Source organism: Pongo pygmaeus, chromosome 20 (genome assembly GCF_028885625.2).
Source record: "Pongo pygmaeus isolate AG05252 chromosome 20, NHGRI_mPonPyg2-v2.0_pri, whole genome shotgun sequence".
Classification (NCBI taxonomy): Eukaryota; Metazoa; Chordata; class Mammalia; order Primates; family Hominidae; genus Pongo; species Pongo pygmaeus.
In genome coordinates, this window is record NC_072393.2 from 14,722,914 (window position 1) to 14,745,790 (window position 22,877).

At 54.3% G+C, this 22,877-nt stretch overlaps 2 protein-coding genes across 6 annotated transcripts; one reads left to right on the forward strand and one right to left on the reverse strand.

Moving 5' to 3' along the window:
* Positions 1-1,523: 1,523 nt before the first annotated feature.
* Positions 1,524-20,489, reverse strand: GIPC1 (GIPC PDZ domain containing family member 1). 5 transcript variants are annotated; one of them, XM_054461754.2, is made up of 10 exons: positions 20,207-20,316; positions 19,677-19,839; positions 16,984-17,039; positions 15,784-15,871; positions 6,489-6,806; positions 4,338-4,523; positions 4,050-4,230; positions 3,167-3,279; positions 2,445-2,526; positions 1,524-2,328 (listed from the first exon to the last, which is right to left on the reverse strand). In XM_054461754.2, exons 5-10 carry the CDS (start codon positions 6,774-6,776, stop codon positions 2,177-2,179), a joined length of 1,002 nt encoding a protein of 333 aa, XP_054317729.1. In that variant the 5' UTR covers positions 6,777-6,806; positions 15,784-15,871; positions 16,984-17,039; positions 19,677-19,839; positions 20,207-20,316; the 3' UTR covers positions 1,524-2,176. The 5 variants fall into 5 exon arrangements, with proteins under 5 accessions (XP_054317729.1, XP_054317727.1, XP_054317730.1 ...); XM_054461752.2 differs by lacking the exon at positions 19,677-19,839 and having other exon boundaries at positions 20,207-20,489; XM_054461755.2 differs by lacking the exon at positions 15,784-15,871.
* Positions 13,480-13,985, forward strand: LOC129019368 (small nuclear ribonucleoprotein G-like). The gene has a single exon (XM_054461758.2). It carries the CDS (start codon positions 13,509-13,511, stop codon positions 13,731-13,733), a length of 225 nt encoding a protein of 74 aa, XP_054317733.1. The 5' UTR covers positions 13,480-13,508; the 3' UTR covers positions 13,734-13,985.
* Positions 20,490-22,877: the final 2,388 nt, after the last annotated feature.

Consider the following 22,877-nt stretch of genomic DNA (forward strand, 5'->3'; position numbering starts at 1 on the left):
CCCCTCCCCTCGACACCCCAAAATGCAGCCCTCTGAGATGATCACCCGCACCACCCTCCTTAGTGCTGGGAAATAGGGTCTCACTTGGCACCCCGAGACACACACACATGCACACACACTTCTTATTGCCAAAACTGCCCCTGATCACACTCTGTATGACTTGTAATGACCCCCCAACAATCCCAGACAGGCCCCACCAGCACACTCCGTACACCCAAGGCACAAGAAGTGACACCCCCCGCGCCTGGACACCAGAGACCTAGCTGGCCACCCCCACCCTCACCCAGAAACAGCAACACTCTGAGACACACACACTTGCACCCCTAGACACCCCTAGACCTAGCCAGCACCCCCACCCAGGAAACAGCAACACCCCGAGACATACCCTGACACCCCTGAACACCCCAAGACCAAGCCAGGCACCCCTCCTTGCCCCAGAAACAACAGTACCCTAAGACACACACTCCCACACCCTGGGACACCCCAAGACACAGTCACTCCGTTGCACTCCCCACACCAGACACTGCCAGCTACACCTGCAATTGCCCTGGAACACAGAGCCGGTTATCACATCCCTTACCCACGACACAGCCCTCCCTCCCTGCGTCATGAGCCATCAACACTCTGATAGACTCACAGTCCTACCCAACACCCGAGACGCACACAGCCACACCCCTTCACCACCGCAGCCGGCTCCCAGCACAGACACCCGAGGAGCCCACAGGTGCCCAGGGATGCCCTCAGTCACCAGGACTGCGGCTCCCCGACTCCACCTGGGTCTGCCCACCAACACCCAGCCCCGAGGGTCTTCCCCTTTTCCCCCTTGCCCGTTTCCTGGTGGCCCGGTGCCCGCCCGCCTGTTGGAACGAGGATTGCAAGCTGGCCTCAGACTTCCCCACAGCCTCTCAGCTTACCCCCCAAGCATTCCTGTGGGGCCCTCTGGCCCAGCGCCCCTTGCTTCAATCCCTTCCCTTCCAGGTCTGGCCAGGGTCCCACCCCGCCTTTCCCTGATCACCCTCAATCCTTGAAGATGAGTGGGTTGTCAAAACAAGTATGCCGGGTTTATGCCTAGGGCAAAGCAGGGTGCCCCATGGACGCCTGCGTGTCCAGCATTGGGCCGGGTGGGGTGGGGGCTGCATCACGCCTGCCCCCAACCTCCCGGTGTAGGGGTGGGGCTCTGGCAGGCCTGAGGTTCCATCTTTCTATTTTCAAGCCAGGTTTCAATGCCCTGGCGCTCCCCACGGTCCAGGGGTTGTCATCAGCTGCAGACAGCAGCCTTGTGAAGCTCCAGGGGGTGGGAGGCCTTGTGGGAGAGGGGCAGGATTTGAACCCTCAGTAGTCCAGGAAGCTCTGGCCCTGCCTGGAAGCCTGGTGGCCTGCAGCCAGAGGAACAGTGGGAGGGGGCAGGTGGCCTGGTGCCAGCTCCTAATTCAATTTGGAGCCTGCGGAAGATGGATTTCAGCTGCTGAATTCTTTCTCAGCCCCAATCTTCCCCCTCTCCCACCCCGAAGCCACACAGGTCCAACAGCAGATAGATTCTTTATGTTCAAGACAGCAAATTCAGATACAAAAGCCCACCGCCATCATCCCTCCCTCCCTCCTGCTCTGGGCCAGGGATGGGCCTGGAGGGAGAGATGGGAGGTGGGGAGGAGGTTGGGGGGTTCACAGCAGACTCATGTCAAATGCGGAGGTAACAGGCTCCACGGGGAGGGGGCTCCTCTTAGGAGGGGCGAGGGCATTATTGCATTTGCTGGGGGGAGGGACAACCCTCTCCCCTGTATTCCCTGCGTCAGGAAACTAGGAAGGTCATGACCCCCAAACAGAACCCAAGGCCCCAGGGAGACAGAGGGACCAGTTTGGCAGCTGATGGTGGAAACTGGCGGAGGCGGGGGTGGCCGCCCAATCTGGCCGATCCCTCCCCTCCCCGTGCCTGACCCGGCTGAGATAGGTGGGGAACAGGGCACAGGGGGGCCGGGGACCCCGGCCAGACTGGGAACCAGGGAGGGGATGGTACCGATTGGAGCAGGGCAGGGGGCCCGGCCCCACCTCCCCTCACCATCGTCCTTGGGCTGCTGAGCTAGGCTCAGGCTGGAGGTTCGGGTCCTGACGTCAGTGTCCCTGCTGGGGCCGCCACCAGGTTGGGCCCGGGTCATCATCGCAGGGTCCGGGGGGAGTCCTAGTAGCGGCCGACCTTGGCGTCCCCAATGGCACCCCAGACGTCAAAGACGAACTCATCAGGGAAGGCAAAGTCACCCAGCCGTTCGTCCAGGGCCTCGGCCAGCTCATCCGGGTTCCTTTTGTCCTTTCCCAGCTCCACCATGGTGGCCGCTGTTAGGGGAGGGGGCAGAACGGAGGCACAAACGACACCAGGGACCAAGGGGCTCAGGGTGGATTCGGCCCCCAGCAGACCTAGATGCCCCCTCCCCCAGGCAGCCCTCACTCACCCAGCTCCGTGTCCCTGATACCCATGTAACTCTCCAGCAAGTCATCCACCTTCTCAATGGCCTTCTCTTCAAAGGCAGAGGGCTGGGGGCCGGGGAGGGGTGACAGCAACATCATAACAATGTGAATATACATAGTAATTGGACTGACTGCCATTGTCACCACTTTACATATATTCGTATTTAGACCTCAGGACAACCTTGAGAAGAAGGCATCGGTGTTCAGCTCATCCCCATTTTACTGATGGGCAAATTGAGGCCCGCTTGCCCAAGGAAGGTCCCTGGGAGCTGGGAAGTGGCAGAAGTGGACTAGAATCCAGGCTGTCTGCCCAGAGTCCCCTCAGCTAACAGGTAATGCTGCCGGTTATGAAAAGGAAGGGAGGGCTGGGCACGGTGGCTCATGCCTATAATCCCAGCACTTTGGGAGGCCGAGGAGGCTGGATTATCTGATGCCAGGAGTTCAAGACCAGCCTGGCCAATATGGTGAAACCCTGTCTCTACTAAAAATACAAAAATCAGCTGGGCATGGTGGTGGGCACCTGTAATCCCAGCTACTTGGGAGGCTGAGGCAGGAGTATCTCTTGAACCTGGGAGGCAGAGGTTGCAGTGAGCCGAGATTGCGCTACTGCACTCCAGCCTGGGTGACAAGAGTGAGACTCTGTCTCAAAAAAAAAAAAAAGGGAAGGGAACGGATGCCAGAGATAGGGTCCAGCTGGAGCACTCACCAGATCCTCCACCGTGGCGGGGCCCCGGGATCGGAGCCGCAGGGTCCCTCGGCCAGTGCCCAGTTGTGGGCCGGAGCCAGGGCGGCCACCTGCTGAGCGCTGGCTGATCATGTCTGTGGGAGGCAGGAGAGGAGTGAGTGTGGGGGAAGCTTGGTTTTAGCACACTCTGGGCAGGAACTTGTCCTTCCTGGCTTTCACCACCACCCCAAACTTCTCCAAGCTTCTGCAAGTTTCTGGGGGCTGGGGCCGGGGTGATCCCAGGAGGGCAGGAATCCTGACTCAGGCCTGGCATGGATGTCGGGCAGAGCAGGGGGGACAGCTGGGGGCCAGGAATAGGAAATGCTGGAGGGGAGACTGGAGGGGCCACTTCTGCTTCCAGGGGCTGGGGGACAGGAAGCAGGTGTACCCCAGCCTGAGTCTCCAGCTGCCTGAGTCCGTCTCCTCTTGGCCAAGGGGATATGGCTGCTGGGCCACAGACCAGCCCTACCTGCCCGGGGAAGTGATTTAGTCCCCCACCCCCACCTCAGGGGCCTGGGGCCCATTCCTGAGAGTTAGTGAAGCCAGATGGAAAAGTGGGGGGGCTGGCACTGAGCGGTCAAGCCTGGCCTGTTGGGGATGGGGGGCTGGCCAGGGGTGAGGGCGCTTGGCTAGGCTAATGGCCCCTGGAAGCTAGGTGTGAGGGCAACTTCCTCCCCGCCCCCGCCCTTCTCCCCGGCTGGGCCAAGGGCCAGCACCCCGTCTTGGGGCCGGGAGGAGCTGCAACCCCTTCCCTTTCGGCAGGCCAGGCTTGGGCGCCACCTGCTGGCCGCTCCCGGCACCACCGCCTGCGCCCATGCGAGCAGCGCCACTGGGGAGGTCCAGGGGGCAGGGGGCGGCTCCTCACCGAAAGCCTTGCGAGGCTCCGTAAGCTTCAGCGTGAAGGTACGGCCTCGGGGCAGCTCCTTGAGCAGCCGGGCCACCTCGTAGTGCCGGCAGCCCAGCAGGCTCTGCCCATTAATGGCCTCGATCATGTCGCCCACGCTGATGAGGTGGATGTGGTCGATCACACTGCCCTCCTTGATGCGCTGCGGGGGCGGGGAGTCATCAGCCCTTGGGACTCTGCCCTGGTTTCCGGGGTCCCATGGCCCACCCTTGCTCCCAGGCCTCCGGGGTGCCCCGTCTCCCCAGGCACCTTGATGAAAGCGTAGCCCGCCCCGTTGTCCGTGATGGTGAGCCCGAGTGCATCCTCCGACTTGAACACCTCCACCTCCTTGCGCTGCCCCTTCACATGGGCGAAGATGAAGTCCTCCAGCCCGATCTGGCCCCCCAGGAGCTTGTCCATGTCCACTTTGTGGGTGTTCAGGGTGCAGAACATCACCTGTAGGGGTGGGAGACGCTGAACCCTCTTCCCCCTCCCTCCCCCTTTGCTAATCACCACTGGAGGGCGAAGGGAGAGCTGGGAGAGGACTGGGGAGATTCCATCCCAGTAACTGATCACCCACTGAGCCAGGGCCAGGGCAGGGCCCACATTAGCGTGTCAGCTCTGCTAGGACTAGGATTTAGTTTTCCTTTCTTTTTCGGAGACAGGGTCTTGCTCTGTCACCCAGGCTGGAGTGCAGTGGTGCGATCATAGTCACTGCAGCCACAACCTCCCGGATTCCGGCAATCCTCCCACCTCAGCCTCCCAAGTAGCTGGAACTACAGGTGCTCGCCACCATGCCTGGCTAATTTTTGTATTTTTTTGTGGAGATATGGGGTCTCACTATGTTGCACAGGCTGGTCTCCAACTCCTGGGCTCAAGTGATCCTCCTGTCTCAGTCTCCCGAGTAGCTAGGACCACAGGCACATCCCACCACAACCACATAGTTAAAATAATTTTTTTTAGAGATGGGAGCCTCATTATGTTGCCCAGGCTGGCCTGGAACTCCTGAGCTCCAGTGATCCCCCCATCTCAACCTCCCAAGTAGCTGGGACTATAGGTGTGCACCACTGTACCCAGCTAGGATTTCTGTCCTAGCAAAAATTCATTGCTGTGCCAGGCGCGGTGGCTCACGCCTGTAATCCCAGCACTTTGGGAGGCTGAGGTGGGCAGATCACGAGGTCAGGAGATCGAGACCAGCCTGGCCAACATGGTGAAATCCTGTCTCTACTAAAAATACAAAAATTAGCTGGGTCTGGTGGCGGGTGTCTGTAATCCCAGCTACTCGGGAGGCTGAGGCAGGAGAATGGTTTGAACCCAGGAGGTGGAGGCTGCAGTGAGCCAAGATCGCGCCACTGCACTCCAGCCTGGTGACAGAGCAAGACTCCATCTCAAAAAAAAAAAAAAAAATTCATTGCTGCTTTCAGGGAATGGAGCCTGGCACACAGTGAGTGCTCAGGAAATGCTTGTGGAGGACACAGAAACTCATCCCACTTACGGAGACCCCCGCATCTACTTCTTGCTCAAACCCACTATTGCCTTCTTTGCCCCCGCTCCCATCTATCCCCACAGTGCTTGGTGCCAGGCAAGCCCGCCTCCCACAGTGTTGAGATTCTCCAAGGCATCACGGAGAAGTGCATCTTGTATCTGGCCTCTAGCCTCCACCATCTCGTGGGGCACTGGCCTCCAAATGCCTGACAGGAACTCAGCATCCAGTCCTGGCTATCAGCTCCCACAGTCCATTGGGGTGCAGGCCTCTCAGTGTCTGATGGGAACTCAGCATTTAACTGTGGCCATCAGCTCCCCACAATCTACTGGGGTGCAGGCCTCCCAATGCCTGATGGGAACTCAGCATCCAGCCTTGGCCTCCAGTTCTCCATACTTCACTGGGGCACAGGCCTCCTAATGCCTGATGGGAACTCAGCATCCAGCTCTGGTCATCAGTCTTGCACAATCGACTGGGATGCGGGCCTCTCAACCCATCCATCCAATCAATCCATCCAGCCCTGGCCTCCCACAATCCACTGGAGCTCAGGTCTCTCAGTGCCTGTTGGGAACTCAGCATCCACCCCCAGTCTTGCACAATCTACTGGGGGTACACCCCTCCTAATGCCTGATGGGATGTCAGCATGCAGCCCTAGCCATCAGCTCCCACAATCCACTGGGGCACAGGCCTCCCAGTGCCTGATGGGAACTCAGCATCCAGTCCTGGCCTCCAGTTCCCCACAATTCACAGGGGCACAGGCCTCCCACTGCCTGATGGGAACTCAGCATCCAGCCCAGGCCATTGGCCCCCACCACTGAGTGGGGCACAGGCTCAGCATCTGCAGCTTCGGCATCTGAGCCCCAGCTCACGAACAGGATGCAGGCCCAGACCTCTGGTCCACCATCAGGGATCCTGGTGCCTGGCTCCCCAGTGGGTACCTCGGCAGTTGGCAGGCGGAAGGCCTCGGCGATCTTGCCATACAGCTCCTTGACGTTGGTGAAGCCCTCGATGCGGCCAGTGGGACTGCCATGGGCCAGCTGGGTGTGGAACACGAGGCGGGGCCGCAGGGCTGGGGGAGGGGGCGGCAAGCCCATTTGGGGGCCCCCTGCCCCACCTCCGCCCAGAGGCCCTGGCTCCCCCACGCCCAGCCCTCCACGGCCTGGTTCAGCCTCCTCATTTTCCACTAGAGGGGGCGCCTTTTTCCGCCGCCCCAGTCCCAGCGGCATGAGCAGCAAGAAGTGGGGTCACCAGAAGATCTGTAGGACAGGAAGTGGGGCTCAGGGCCTGGGCAGGGGCCTTGGGTGCCCCTCCCACACTACTCGAACCAGACAGGCCCAAGGAAGTACTCAGAGAACAAATTGGCCTCGGTTGAAATCCTCATCTCTTGTATAGTGACAGGACACTTATATAAAATAACAGGGCTGGGTGCAGTGGCTCACGCCTGTAATCCCACCACTATGGAAGGCTGAGGTGGGTGGATCACTTGAGTTCAGGAGGTTGAAACCAGCCTGGCCAACATGGCGAAACCCCACCTCTACTAAAAATATAAAAATTAGCCGGGTGTGGTGGTGCACACCTGTAATCCCAGCTACTTGGGAGGCTGAGGCACAAGAATAGCTTGAACCGGGGAGGTGGAGGTTGCAGTGAGCCGAGATCGCGCCACTGCACTCTAGCCTGGGAGACAGACTAAGGCTCCATCTATAAATAAAATAAAATAAAATAAAATAAAATAAAATAAAAAGCTCACACCTGTAATCCCAGCACTGTGGGAGGCTGAGACGGGAGGATCACTTGAGGTCAGGAGTTTGAGATGCCTGACCAACATGTCGAAATCCCATCTCTACCAAAAATACAAAAAAATTAGCCAGGCATGGTGGCGCATGCCTGTAATCTCAGCGATTCAAGAGGCTATGAGAATTGCTTGAACCCAGGAGGCAGAGGTTGCAGTGAGCCAAGATCACACCACTGCACTCCAGCCTGGGCGAAAGAGCAAGACTCTGTCTTAATAATAATAATAATAATAATAATAATAATAATAATAACGGCAGCAGCTAGGATTATTGCTTTGTGACCTTGTGTGTTTGTTTCCTTTGTTGTTGTGACAGGGTCTTGCTCTGTCACCTAGATTGGAGTGCAGTGGTGTAATTAAAGCTCACCGTAGCCTTGATCTCCCAGGCTCAAGGGATCCTCACGCCTCAGTCTCTCAAATAGCTGGGACCATAGGCACATGCCATGAAGCTCAGCTAACCTTTATTTTATGTTTTTGAGATGGAGTCTCACTTTGTCCCCTAGGCTGGAGTGCAGTGGTGTGATCTTGGCTCACGGCAACCTCCGCCTCCCGGGTTCAAGCGATTCTTAAAGAAGAGACCCTGACCCTTTTTTTTTTTTTTTTTTTTTTTTTTTTGAGACTGAGTCTTGCTCTGTTGCCCAGGCTGGAGTGCAGTGGTACAATCTCAGCTCACTGCAATCCCTGCCTCCCGGGTTCAAGCGGTTCTCTTGTCTCAGCCTCCCGAGAAGCTGGGATTACAGGTGTGTGCCACCACACCAGGCTAATTTCTACATTTTTGGTAGAGATGGGGTTTCACCAAGTTGGCCAGGCTGGTCTTGAACTCCTGACCTCAAGTGATCTGCCCACCTCAGCCTCCCAAAGCGCTGGGATTACAAGCATGAGCCACTGCGCCTGGCTAACGCTCAGCTAATGTTTTAAAACTTTTTGCAGGCTGGGCGCGGTGGCTCACGCCTGTAATCCCAGCTCTTTGGGAGGCTGAGGCTGAGGCAGGCAGATCATGAGGCCAGGAGTTCAAGACCAGCCTGGCCAACATAGTGAAACCCTGTCTCTACTAAAAAACACAAAAGTTAGCCAGGTGTGGTGGCATGTGCCTGTAGTCTCAGCTACTCAGGAGGCTGAGGCAGGAGAATCGCTTGAACCTGGGAGGCGGAGGTTGCAGTGAGCTGAGACCGCGCCATTGCCTGGGTGACAGAGTAGGACTCCATCTCAAAAAAAAAAACTTTTTGCAGAGATGGGGGGGATCTCAATATGTTGCCCAGAGTGATCTCAAACTCCTAGGCTCAAGCAATCTTCCTGCCTCGGCCTCTCAAAAGTGCTGGGAGTACAGGAATGAGCCATTGTGCCTGCCTGTAATCCCAACACTTTGGGAGGCTGAGGTGGGCGGATCACCTGAGGTCACGAGTTGGAGATCAGCCTGGCCAACATGGTGAGACCCCGTCTCTACTAAAAATACAAAAATTAGCTGGCCGTGGTGGCAGGCGTCTGTAATCCCAGCTACTCGAGAGGCTGAGACAAGAGAATCACTTGAACCCGGGAGGCAGAGATTGCAGTGAGCTGAGATTGCACCACTGCACTCCAGCCTGGGTGACAGAGCGAGACTCAGTCTCAAAAAAAATTATAAAAATAAATAAATAAAAGAGTCAGGGTCTCTTCTTGCTCTGTCCCCGGGCTGGAGTGCAGTGGGGTGATAATGATAATGGCTCACTGCAGCCTTGTCCTCCTGGGCTCAAGCCATCCTTCATTCTCAGCCTCGCAATTGGCCAGAACTACAGGCGTGTACCACCACACCCGACTATTTTTTTTTTTTAAATTTTATTGTAGGCCTGGTGCGATCGCTCACATCTGTAATCCCAGCATTTTGGGAGGCTGAGGTGAGCAGAACACTTGAGGTCAGGAGTTCGAGACCAGCCTGGCCAACATGGTGAAACCACAACTCTACTAAAAGTACAAAACTTGGCCAGGCATGGTGGCACATGCCTGTAGTACCAGCTACTGGGGAGGCTGAGACAGAAGAATCGCTTGAACCCAGGAGATGAAGGTTGGCAGTGAGCAGAGATTGTGCCAATGCACTCACTCCAGACTGGGTGACAGAGATAGACTGCGTCTCAAAAAAAAAAAAAAAATATATATATATATATAGAGAGAGAGAGAGAGAGAGAGAGAGAGAGAAAGAGAGAGAGAGAACGGAGTTTTTTTTTTTTTTTGAGACAGAGTCTCAGTATGTCACCCAGGCTGGAGTGCAGTGGCGCGATCTCGGCTCACTGCAAGCTCCACCTCCAGGGTTCACGCCATTCTCCTGTCTCAGCCTCCAGAGTAGCTGGGACTACAGGCGCCCGCCACCACGCCCAGCTAATTTTTTGTATTTTTAGTAGAGACGAGGTTTCACCACGTTAGCAAGGATGGTCTCGATCTCCTGACTTCATGATCCGCCTGCCTCAGCCTCCCAAAGTGCTGGGATAGGCGTGGGCCACCACGCCTGGCAAGGAGAAGATCTTTCTATGTTGCCCAGGCTGGTCTGGAACTCCTGGCTTCAAGGAGCTTTTGCCCTCCCAAAGCTCTGGCATGACAGGTACGGGCCACCGTGCCCGGCCTGTGACCTTCCTTAACCCTCACACCACACTGTAACATAGGGATCATGTTATGCCGTAATTTTGCCCATTGAACAGATGAGAAAATGGAGCCTCAAAGCGACTACGCTTCTATTTTCCTATCAGCCACAGTCACTAACACTGTGTGCAAAAAATTTCTGACTCTCCCCCTTTGGACCAAACAGGTGGATGGCACTTTCTGGCCTCCTTGTGACTGGGCAGCTAAATGATTATTTCTGGCAAATAGGTTGTGAGAGGAAGTGGCACATGACATTTCTGGGCTGAGGCATTTAAGTGCTGGAGCCTCCAGATCTGTCTTTCCCAGGCAGGGTGATGAGCCATACTTGATATGGTGGCGACTCTATGAGGCCAGGCCCTGAATGACTACGGTGAATGGCGCCCCCTGCTGAGCCGCAATGGAAGTGTAGCAGGAAGAAAAAGCAAATCTTTGCTGAATTCAGCCACTAAGACTTTTGGGATTGTTTTCTACAGCAAAACTTGTCTTGATGGACACACATTTTTTTTTTCTGTTTCTTTCTTTCTTTCTTTTATTTTTTTGAGACATAGCCTTGCTCTGTCACCCAAGCAGCAGTGCAGCGGTGCAATCTCAGCTCACTGCAACCTCCGCCTCCTGGGTTCAAGCGATTCACCTGCCTCAGCCTCCCAAGTAGCTGTGACTACAGGAGTGCACCACCACGCTTGGCTAATTTTTGTGTTTTTAGTAGAGACAGGGTTTTATCATGTTGTCCAGTCTGGTCTTGAACTCCTGATCTCAAGTGATCCACCCGCCTCAGCCTCTTGAAGTGCTGGGATGAGTTACAGGCATGAGCCACCGTGCCCAGCCCGTTTCTTTATTTCTCTCTTGCTACATTCTCCCCTCCCTTCAAACAATTTTTTTTTTCTTTTTAGTACTTACTATATTCTATGCACCATTTTAGATATTGTCTTCAATAAAAAAAGCAAGATCCCTGACTAAGGCCACCATGTTCAGTTACACAAGTTGTGCACTGTGCAAAATTACTAGACCAAGGTGGCAAGTAGGACTGAAATTCAGCCTGTGCACTGCCTGCCAGGCTACATTTCTTGGTATGGTGTCTGCCAGGAGGAGGAGATGTCTTTCTCTTTTTTTTTTTTGAGACAGAGTCTCGTTCTGTCGCCCAGGCTGGAGTGCAGTGGTGTGATCTTGGCTCACTGTAACCTCCACCTCTCAGGTTCCAGCAATTCTCCTGCCTCAGCCTCCCACGTAGCTGGGACTACAGGTGCATGCCACCATGCCCGACTGATTTTTTGTGTGTTTTTAGTAGAGACGGAGTTTCACTATGTTGGCCAGGCTGGTCTCGAACTTCTGACCTTGTGATCTGCTCACCTCAGCCTCCCCAAGTGCTGGGATTACAGGTGTGAGTCACTGCACCCAGCCGAAGAGATGTCTTTCTAATTCACTGACAGATGCTATATAGGCTAGCTGGGGCTCTGCTCATGACCTCCAGTAGTGGACAGTCCGGAAGAGGAAATGCACAGTGAGCAGGGAAATGTGTAAATGTCTAATATAATTTTTTCCTTTCTTTTCTTTTTTTTTTTGACAGAGTCTTGCTGTGTTGCCCAGGCTGAAGTGCAGTGGTGCAATCAGAGCTCACTGCACCCTTGCCCTCCTGGGCTCAAGTGATCCTCCCGCCTCAGCCTCCTGAGTAGCTGGGACCACAGGTGCTTGCCTCCATGCCCTGCTAATTTTTTTATTTTTATTTTTTAGAGACAGGGTCTTGCTATGTTGTCCCGGTTGGTCTCAAACTCCTGGGCTCAAGTAATCCTCCTGCCATGGCCTCCTAAAGAGCTGGGATTATAGGCATGAACCACTGTGCCCAGCCTCATATAATTTTTAATAGTGATATGGAGACAAAGCAAGACAAGTTCTATAGACAAGATCAGTGAGGGTGTCTCTGAGCACGTGAAACTGAACTTGAGACCTGAACCACAGGAGGAAGCATTATGCAACGATTTGGAGCAAGAACGTTCCAAGTAGAGAGAACAGCCAGTAGAAAGGCCCTGAGCTGGGGCTGGGCATGGTGGCTCAAGCCTGTAATCCCAGCACTTTGGGAGGCTGAGGTTGACGGATCACATGAGGTCAGCAGTTCGAGACCAGCCTGGCCTACATGGCAAAACCCTGTCTCTACTAAAAATACAATACACAGGTGGGCGTGGTGCACACCTGTGATCCCAGCTACTCGGGAAGCTGAGGCGGGAGAATCACTTGAATGCAGGGGGCGGAGGTTGCAGTGAGCCGAGATCACACCACTGCACTCCAGCCTGGGTGACAAACCGAGACTCCGTCTCAAAAAAAAAACAAAGAAAAGCCCTGGCCGGGCGCGGTGGCTCATGCCTGTAATACCAGCACTTTGGGAGGCCAAGGCAGGCAGATCATGAGGTCGAGTTTGAGGCCAGCCTGACCAACATGGTGAAACCCCGTCTCTACTAAAAAGACAAAAATTAGCCAGGTATGGTGGTGCATGCAAACCCCATCTCTACTAAAAATACAAAAATTAGCTGGGCATGGTGGTGCATGCCTGTAACCCCACCTACTCAGGGGGCTGAGGTTGCAGTGAGGTGAGATCACGCCATTGCACTCCAGTCTGGGCGACAGAGTAAGACTCCATCTAAACAAAAAAAAAAAAAGAAAGAGGCCGGGTGCGGTGGCTCACGGCTGTAATCCCAGCACTTTGAGAGGCCGAGGCGGGTGGATCATGAGGTCAGGAGATCGAGACCATCCTGGCTAACACAGTGAAACCCCATCTCTACCAAAAATACAAAAATTAGCCGGGCGTGGTGGCGGGCGCCTGTAGTCCCAGCTACTCAGGAGGCTGAGGCAGGAGAATGGCGTGAACCTGGGAGGCGGAGCTTGCAGTGAGCCGAGATCGCACCACTGCACTCCAGCCTGGTCGACAGAGCGAGAACTCCGTCTCAAAGAAAAAAAAAAAAAGAAAGAAAGAAAAGCCAAGCCCTGAACTGGGCAAGCAATTGTGCAATTGGCATGTTTGAGGAACAGTGAGGCGGCCTGTGGGGTTGGAACAGTGAGTGAAAGGGGGATAGTGAGAATGTGAGGGCAGGGAGGTAACAGGTTGCTATGTTTTCTTGATTTTTTTTTTTTAATGGGGTCTCACTCTGTCATCCAGGCTGCAGTGGAGTGATGTGATCACAGCTCACTACAGCCGCAAATTCCTGGGCTCAAGCAATCCTCCTATCTCAACCTTCCGAATAGCTGAGACTACAGGTGTTCACCGCCATGCCCAGCTAATTTTTACTTTTTGTAGAGACGGGTCTCACTATGTTGCCCAGGTTGGTCCTGAACTCCTGGGCTCAAGCAATCCTCCAGCCTTGGCCTTCCAAAGTGCTGGGATTATAGGCATGAGCTACCACACCCAGTCTGCTATGGTTTGGATAAGGTTTGCCCCATTGAAACTCATGCTAGAACAATCGATTGGCTAACGAGGTCGATGACACCAGACGCAAGACACTGGGCCTACCGCGGTAGCGTGACGGAAGCCATGCGTTCTTTTCCAAGGCATCTGTGAGCCCGTGGAGTATACACCATGAGCAAAGCTCACCCTCTTGAGTTGAAAAATTTTATGGACAAGAAGTTATCACTGAAATTAAATGGTGGTAGACATGTCCAAGGAATATTGCGGGGATTTGATCCCTTTATGAACCTTGTGATAGATGAATGTGTGGAGATGGCGACTAGTGGACAACAGAACAATATTGGAATGGTGGAAATACGAGGAAATAGTATCATCATGTCAGAAGCCTTGGAATGAGTATAAATAATGGCTGTTCAGCAGAGAAACCCATGTCCTCTCTCCATAGGGCCTGTTTTACTATGATGTAAAAATTAGGTCATGTATATTTTCATATTAGACTTTTTGTTAAATAAACTTTTGTAATATCAAAAATGCTTTCTCAGATGTTCTGAATATACAATATTAGCTCTCATTCCAATTTTTTCTAACATGAATTTTCCTGGTTGACATTGATTTCAAAGGGTTTTATGTATTAAAAGTGAAAGAATCTTATTAAATGTGAAACATGGCAAGGAGAGAAAAAAAAAAAAAAAGAAACTCATGCTAAAATTTGATCCCCAAAGTGGTGGTGTGGTTGGGAGGTGGGGCCTACTGGGAGGTGTCTGTGTTATGGGGCTAGATCTCTCCTGAATGGCTTGAAGTAGCTCTGGAAACAATGAGTGCTTGCTCTCAACAGCCTGGATTAGTTCTCCAGAATATACAGTAGTTGGCCAGGTGCAGTGGCTCATACCTGTAATCCCTGCACTTTGGGAGGCCGAGGCAGGCGGATCACGAGGTCAGGAGTTCGAGACCAGCCTGGCCAACATGGTGAAACCCCGTCTCTACTAAAAATACAAAAAATTAGGCCAGGCACTGTGGTGGGTGCCTGTAATCCCAGCTACTGCGGAGGCTCAGGCAGGAGAATGGCTTGAACCCGGGAGGTGGAGGTTGCGGTGAGCCAAGACCGTGCCATTGCACTCCAGCCTGGGCAACAGAGAGAGACTTAGTTTCAAAAAAGAAAAAAAAGAAAATACATTAGTTAGGCCAGGCACGGTGGTTCACGCCTGTAATCCCAGCACTTTGAGAGGCAGAGGCAGGCGGATCACCTGAGGTAGAGAGTTCGAGACCAGCTTGACCAACATGGAGAAACCCCATCTCTACTAAAAATACAAAATTAGCCAGGTGTAGTGGCACATGCCTGTAATCCCAGCTACTAGGGAGGCTGAGGCAGGAGAATCGCTTGAACCTGGGAGGCAGAGGTTGAGGTGAGCTGAGACCGTGACATTGCACTCCAGCCTGGGCAACAAGAGCAAAATCCCATCTCAAAAAGAAAAAAAAGGCCAGGCACAGTGGCTCACGCCTGTAATCCCAGCACTTTGGGAGGACAAGGCGGGTGGATCACGAGGTCAGGAGATCGAGACCATCCTGGCTAACACAGTGAAACCCCATCTCTACTAAAAATACAAAAAAAATTAGCCGGGTGTGGTGGCACACACCTGTAGTCCCCGCTACTCGGGAGGCTGAGGCAGGAGAATGGTGTGAACCCGGGAAGCGGAGCTTGTAGTGAGCTGAGATAGTGCCACTGCACTCTAGCCTGGGTGACAGAGTGAGACTCCATCTCAAAAAAAGAAAAAAAAGAAAGAAAGAAAATACATTAGTTAGGCCAGGCACAGGGGCGGTGGCTCCCGCCTGTAATCCCAACACTTTGAGAGGCTGAAGCGGGTGGATCACCTGAGGTCAGGAGTTCGAGACCAGCCTGGCCAACACGGCGTGAGCCAAAAGATGCTGGCGTGAGCTACAGCGCTCAGCCTATATTTTCTTATGTAAAAGGGACTTCCTGGTGCCTCCTATCCAATGGTCTCTTCCAGGGGGCCATGCTGGATTCAGCTTGGCCGCATCCAATCTTTTTTTTTCTTTTTTTTTTTTGAGGTGAATCCTCATTCTGTCACCCAGGCTGGAGTGCAGTGGCATGATCTCGGCTCACTGCAACCTCCAACTCCCAGGTTCAAGCGATTCTCCTGCCTCAGCCTCCTGAGTAGCTGGGATTACAGGTGCACGTCACCACACCTGGCTAATTTTTGTATTTTTAGTAGAGATGGGTTTCTCCATGTTGACCAGGCTGGTCTGGAACTCCTGACCTCAGGTGATTTGCCCACCTTGGCCTCCCAGAGTGCTGGGATTACAGGTGTGAGCCACTGCACCCAGCCTGCACCCAGTCTCATGTATCCATTTGTTCATGCATCCATTCGTTCGTCTGTCCCCTAACACACCCTCTCATCTCACCTGGTCCATCTCCATGATCACTCACCTAAACTAGTGTGGTTGCCTCCTGTGGGTTTCCCAGCTTCCACCCTCACCCCCCACGACTTCTTGTCCAGACAGCAGCCAGAATGGTCCTGTAAAACATAAGTCATGTCACATTTGTCTCTGCTCTGACCCCTCCCCGGGCTCTGACCTCGCTGGAAAGAAAAATCAGCGTCGGCTGGGCGTGGTGGCTCATGCCTGTAATCCTAACACTCTGGGAGGCCGAGGTGGGCATGAGCCACCACGCCCAGCCATATATTTTCAAAATTAGCCAGGCGTGGTGGCGGGCGCCTGTAGTCCCAGCTACTCGGAAGGCTGAGGCAGGAGAATGGCATGAACCCAGGAGGCGGAGTTTGCAGTGAGCAGAGATCGCGCCACTGCACTCCAGCCTGGGTGACAGAGCGAGACTCCATCTCAAAAAAAGAAAAAAGAAAAGACCCCTCATCATCCCTCCAATTCCACCAGCTCTACGCACTGGAAGGCAGGAAACTAAAAACATGAATCTGGAACCTGGCTTCATCTCTTAATAGCTGTGTGACTTTGGGCAAGGGTCTTAACCTCTCTGAGCTCCAAGGAAATCATGCATGTGCTTGGAACAGTCTTGGCACACAATAAGGGTTGCATAAATATTGGTGACAATTACTGCTACTGCCATCTTTTGTTCTTTTTTTGAGACGGAGTCTCGCTCTGTTGCCCAGGCTGGAGTGCAGTGGTGCGATCTCAGCTCACTGCAAGCTCTGCCTCCCGGGTTCATGCCATTCTCCTGCCTCAGACTCCCGAGTAGCTGGGACTACAGGTGCCCGCCACCATGCCCAGCTAATTGTTTGTATTTTTAGTAGAGACGCTGTTTCATCCTGTTAGCCAGGATGGTCTCGATTCCCTGACCTCGTGATCCACCCGCCTCGGCCTCCCAAAGTGCTGGGATTACAGGCATGAGCCAGTGCGCCAGGCCTTGCTACTGCCATCTGTACCAAGATTCAAGCTTCCTCCTTTTCCCAAGATTCCTACATCCTGACCACCAATTCCCAGCCTCCTTACTCTCTCTCTCTGCCCACACCCACTGCCCTGGTTCATGCCAGCTTCCGTGTCCCCACCCGTGAGGACGGATTAACAGCAGTGAGGAAAGTGGATGAGTAATGAATCTGCCTGCCACGGCCATAAGAGGCTTTGTGGCCTGGGTTCAAATCCCACCCCTGCCACTTACCAGCTGCGTGGCTGGGGGGCAAGTCACTTCACGTCACAGGGCCTCAGTTTCTTCATCTGAAAAATGGGTGGAATTCCTGTCATTCTCAAGGTGGTTGTAGAAATGCAAAGAGATTACCCAAGTATCCCATCTACACTCTGCCTCAGACTCCATTTAAGGACGCTGTTTTCATTATTATGGGTGTCTCCTCCTCTGCCCTGCCCTGCCCAGGAATATCCCAGCCCTCTCTGCCTGCCAATACCTACTCCAGGCCCACTCCTCCAGGGAGCCTCCCAGGCTTGCCTCAGCATGCCGGAACCGCCCCTGTGGTACAGACGGCTCAGGCCCATGAATTTAATTGCATGCTGCTCTGGCAGAACTCTTGTCTTCCAGCCTCAGGCTGTCATTTAACTTCATGTCTCTATTTTAAAACGTAAACCAGATGGCATCACTGCCCTGCCTGAAACTTTACAATGGTTTCCCACCTTCTGGAAGAAAAACTGCAAACTCCTTACTGTGACCCACAGACGCCTTCAGAATCGCTGCTCTGGGTTCATCTTCTGCTCCAACCACATGATTCCAAGCTTGGTCCAGCCTAAAGACCTTGGCCTTGCCCATCTCTCTTTTTTTTTTTTTTGAGATGGAGTCTTGCTCTGTCGCCCAGTTTGGAGTGCAGTGGCACCATCTCAGCTCACTGCAACCTCCACCTCCTGGGTTCAAACGATTCTTCTGCCCTAGCCTCCTGAGTAGCTGGGATTACAGGCACACACCACCACATCCGGCTAATTTTTGTATTTTTATTTTTATTTTGTATTTATTTATTTATTTTTATTTATTTATTTATTTTTGAGACGGAGTTTCATTCTTGTTGCCCAGGCTGGAGTGCAATGGTGCGATCTTGGCTCACCGCAACCTCCGCCTACTGGGTTCAAGCGATTCTCCTGCCTCAGCCTCCCATGTAGCTGTGATTACAGGCATGCGCCACCACGCCCAGCTTATTTTATATTTTTAGTAGAGACAGAGTTTCTCCATCTTGGTCAGGCTGGTCTTGAACTCCTGACCTCAGGTGATCTGCCTGCCTTGGCCTCCCAAAGTGCTGGGATTACAGGCATAAGCCACCACGCCCGGCCTATTTTTATTTTTATTTTTGAGATGGAGTCTCGCTCTGTAGCCCAGGCTGGAGTGCAGTGGCGCGATCTCAGCTCACTGCAACCTCCGCCTCCCGGGTTCAAGCGATTCTCCTGCCTCAGTCTCCTGAGTAGCTGGGCTTACAGGCGTGTGCCACCACACCCAGCTAATTTTCATATTTTTAGTAGACAGGGGGTTTCACCATGTTGATCAGGCTGGTCTCGAACTCCTGACCTCTTGACCCACCTGTCTCAGCCTCCCAAAGTGCTGGGATTACAGGGGTGAGCCACCGCGCCCGGCCAGTTTTTGTATTTTTAGTAGAGACAGGGTTTCCCCATGTTGGTCAGGCTGGTCTCAAACTCCTGACCTCAAGCAACCCACCCGCCTCGGCCTCCCAAAGTGCTGGGATTACAGGCCTGAGCCACCGCGCCCGGCCCCCTTGTCTTATCTTTGCAGGGCTGGCACCCCTTGCCCACACTACTCTCTACAGTACCACCCGCTCATACTTTATTCATAGCACTTAGTGCCATCTGAAATTATCTTCTTTATTTACTTGCTAACTTGTTTGTTGGCTGCTTCCTTTCAGAGTGCCAACTCCTCAAAAGCAGGAATTTTGTTTTGTTCACTATTGTATTTTCTGTGTCAAGAACAGTGCCTAGCACATGCACATAGTAGGTGCTCACTAAATATTTGTAGACTGAGTGAATGAATGTGTCTCAGGTCCTCATTCTGATTGCTCTCTGTGCAACTCCATCCTCGAAACAGCCCCCCAAACATGCCTGCTGTGGGGTTGCTAACTGTCCTAGCCTCCCCACTTTCCCTGGTTCCCCTCACACCTGAACACAGAGATGAAGAAGAGCCACTCCAGCCCGGATATTGAGTGTTTGGGCTGGAATTTCAGCATCCTCACCCCCTCATCCTGGGAAGGGCCTGAAACTTAGCAACCTCACCGCCACACAGAAGCAGTGTGGCCAGCAGGAGGAGGGGAAGGGGGTTCCTGGGAGCACACAGAAGCTAGGGGAAGGGGGAAACCACGCCCAGGCTCCCCCGTCCAGCACAGTACGGGGCTGTACTCCTCTCCTTTGGAGAGGAGGGAGACAGGCCTCTGATTCACTCTTGAAAAACCGGCTCCTGGGTGTTTCCGGGGAGAACGCCTACTTCCCAGCCTCGGCCCAGGTTGCCGGGGGGACCCAGTGGGCCCAGGACCCCAGCATCCTGGCCCCCTGCAGACGTCACTCTCTTCTCTGGACCCAGGTAGTTAGACCTGCCCTCTCCAGCTCTGCGGAGAAGGGAAAGGAGGGCAGCTTCCTGTTTGAGTGGCTGGTAAAGGAAAAGACCAGCAGGTGTGGCCCTGATGATGAGTACGGGGTAGGGGGGGGGGGTGGGAGGGGTAGGGGGGGGGTGGGAGGGGTAGGGGGCCGGAGCTACTCAGCAACAACTGAGCCATGGAGTTATTGGTATCCAGTCTAGTGGGTGTGACTCCAGTTCTGGACCCTGGGGCATGAGTTCCAGTCCCAGATGTGCCAGTTACTAGCTGTGTGTGACCTTGGGCAAGTCACTCCACCTCTCTGGGTAGGCTGCCTCACCTTTTTTACAAGAAGGCACAGCACCTCCCATGAGGTGTTTAGAGTCAATTATCCTCATGGTAAATGCCTGACACGGAAGCTCTCCAATAAATGCTAGCAGAGGTGGAGTTTTTCATGATGATTATTATCCAGACCCTGGTCCTCACTGCGTCCCCCACAGGCCCTGGAGGGTTCAGATGCGATTAGCTCAGGGGAAGTGCCCAGGAAAGGGTCAGAAACACCGACCCCGCGCCTGTCCACGCTGGGATGGGGACCGTCCAGACGGGGGACGGGGGGAGGGGCAAGCCCAGAGACCCCATCCCAGCGTTGGGAGGCATTTGTCCCCTGCCCCCCAGCAGGAAGGGAGCTGCCCCTACCACCCCCCACCCCGCTCCCCCTGAGAAGGGGCCTCCGGCATCCCCGCGCGCAGCCTAGACCTCCAGTCGCGTCCACGGGGCCGGCCCCACCCTGCAGGATCGGCCGGATCCTCGCAGGTCCGCGACCCCCGGGGCCCCCGGAGCAGACACATCCTTCCCGCAGAGGCCACTCACCTGCTCCGCCGCCGCCGCCTCCACCTCCCCGTGCGCAACCGGCTCGGCCCACCGCAAACTCCAGCCCGGGCCTCTCCCGCAGCGGCGCCTGGGGGGCGGGGCCGACGCCTGCTGCCGGCCAATCAGCGGCTGCCTCCCGGGCTCGCGGCCAATCCGCGTCGTCCGCTTCGGGTGGACCCGACGGAAACATTCCAGAGGGATCCCTCCGCCTCGCCCGGCTCTTCCCGACTCCCCCCCGCGCCGTGAAGCAGTGGACCGTCCCGCCCGGCCAAAGCCGCGGCGGGCTGTACCACCGGAGGGCTGAGAAGGGGGGGAGCTGCAGCTGGGCCCTGGCCAATCGCGAGGGAGGAAGGAGACAAGCGGCCAATGGGAAGGAAGCTGGGGCCCCTGAACCACGTGCTGTCGGCTGAGTGTCAGTCTCGGGTGCCCTGGGTGGTGAGGGGCGGGGGAGTCAGGTGACCTAGCCAGGTTTCGGGGAAAGAATTCGAACTTCCGACGTCCAGGAAAGCGTACAGTTTAGGAGACCTGGGTGGGGGTCAATGGCAGTCCCCAACCCAGTTCCGCGCCCGGCCTCCTCTGCCCCAGCCCGGCCATCCTCGGAGCGGATAAAAAGATGCATTCATTCTCTGGGGGCGGGGGGGGATCGAGATGAATAGGGAGGGTCCCGAGTGTCCCTGCTTCCTGGGCTGTACAATGGACAAAGGCATTCATTCATTCATTCACTCACTCATCAAATATTTAATGTGCCCCCTGCTCCGTGCCAGACTCTGTCCTACCTCTGCAGACGCGTCAGTGAATAAGCCGAATGTGCTCCTGGTAGAGGTAACAGAGCGTGCAAAATCCGGACAGAGAGATACAGCACGCTTTAGGATAGTGCAATATCGTGGGAGCTAGTAAATCAGTGTGGAAAGGCAAGATGGAATGAAAGACAAGGTTGAGATAGTTTATTGCTTGTTGGTTTGTTTATGTGCTAGGTCACAGAAGGTACCCAGCCAGCCTTTCATAGATCTGTCTCCTCCATCTGACTGTGAGGGTGGAGGCTGAGTCTCTCTTGTCAACCCCTCACTCCCACCTCAGGCTGCCACACAGCAGGTTCTCAGCAAACCTGTGTGGACAAATAGATCAGGTAGTTTATAAGGAAGGGGGATTTATCAGGTGGACAGAGATCCAAGAAACAAGAGTCACAAATGCACCTGGACCAGGCCAGGACGCTCAGTTCCCGGGACAAGTGAGATTTCCTTGTTCTAGTTCAAACCCAGCCACTTGGACAGCAACTGGGGCTGAATGCTGTGTGTTCTGGGAACTGTAGTTCCTGGAAGCCTCTAAGTGCTGAGACCCTGCTCAAGCTCCATAGAAAGACTGGTTCTTTGCAGTTCCCAGGGTGAGATGTTGTGCATCTCAGTCCCACCAGGACCTGCAGAGGGGCAAACTGAAAGGGGAGATGGAACCTTGAGCTTTGCTGCTGAGGATTGCCTAGCCAGCCCCACCCAGCTGGCAAACACCGAGATTGCTGTGGCAGGCCAGGCAACAGGCACAGCTATTGTCCGTCCCTTCCTGTTCTGCTGACCTCTGTCATCCCACTGAGCAATCAGTTGCCTGGGCTGGCCAGTACCCTCTGTGGGACTGTGCTGCCTGCCCTGCTTGAGCCTGGCATCTGAGCTGTCCCCTGCACACTTGGAGACGACCGGATGCTGAGCCCAGGGGACAGCATGACTGAGGTTGCAGAGACCTGAGCCAGACTCCAACTGGCTCCTGTTTCCTGATGAGGAAGTGCCCAGAGAAGGGGTGATGGGATTGTGGGATTGCTCAAGACACAGAGCGGCACTGGGCACCTCCTTTCTGCCTTTTTTTTTTTTTTTTTTTTTTTTGAGACAGTGTCTAGCTCTGTTGGCCAGGCTGGAGTGCAGTGGCAGGATCTCAGCTCACTGCAACCTCCGCCTCCTAGGCTCAAGCAATCCTCCCATCTGAGCCTACCGAATAGCTGGGACCACAGGCATGTACCACCACACCTGGCTAATTTTTGTTGTTGTTGTTGTTTGTTTGTTTGTTTTTTTGAGACAGAGCGTCACTCTGTCACCCAGGCTGCAGTGCAGTGGTGCAGTCTCAGCTTACTGCAACCTCGGCTTCTCAGGTTCGAGCAATTCTCACGCGTCAGTCTCCTGAGTAGCTGGGATTATAGCGTGCACCATCATGCTCGGCTAAATTTTTTGTATTTTTAATAGAGACGGGGTTTCACCATGTTGGCCAGGCTGGTCTCGAACTCCTGGCCTCAAGTGATCCACCTGCCTTGTCCTCCTGAAATGCTGGGATTACAGGCATGAGCCACTGCACGCGGTCTGTTCCTTTGTTTATTTGTTTGTTTGTTTTGAGACAGAGTTCCACTCTTGTTGCCCAGGCTGGAGTGCAATGGCGCAATCTCGGCTCACTGCAACCTCCACCTCCCAGGTTCAAGCGATTCTCCTGCCTCAGCCTCCTGATTAGCTGGGATTACAGGCGCCCGCCACCACACCTGGCTAGTTTTGTATTTTTAGTAGAGACAGGGTTTCATCCTGTTGGCCAGGCCGGTCTCGAACTCCTGGCCTCAAGTGATCCACCTGCCTCATCCTCCCAAAATGCTGGGATTACAGGCATGAGTCACTGCGCCAGGCCCATTTGTTTGTTTTTTGATAGA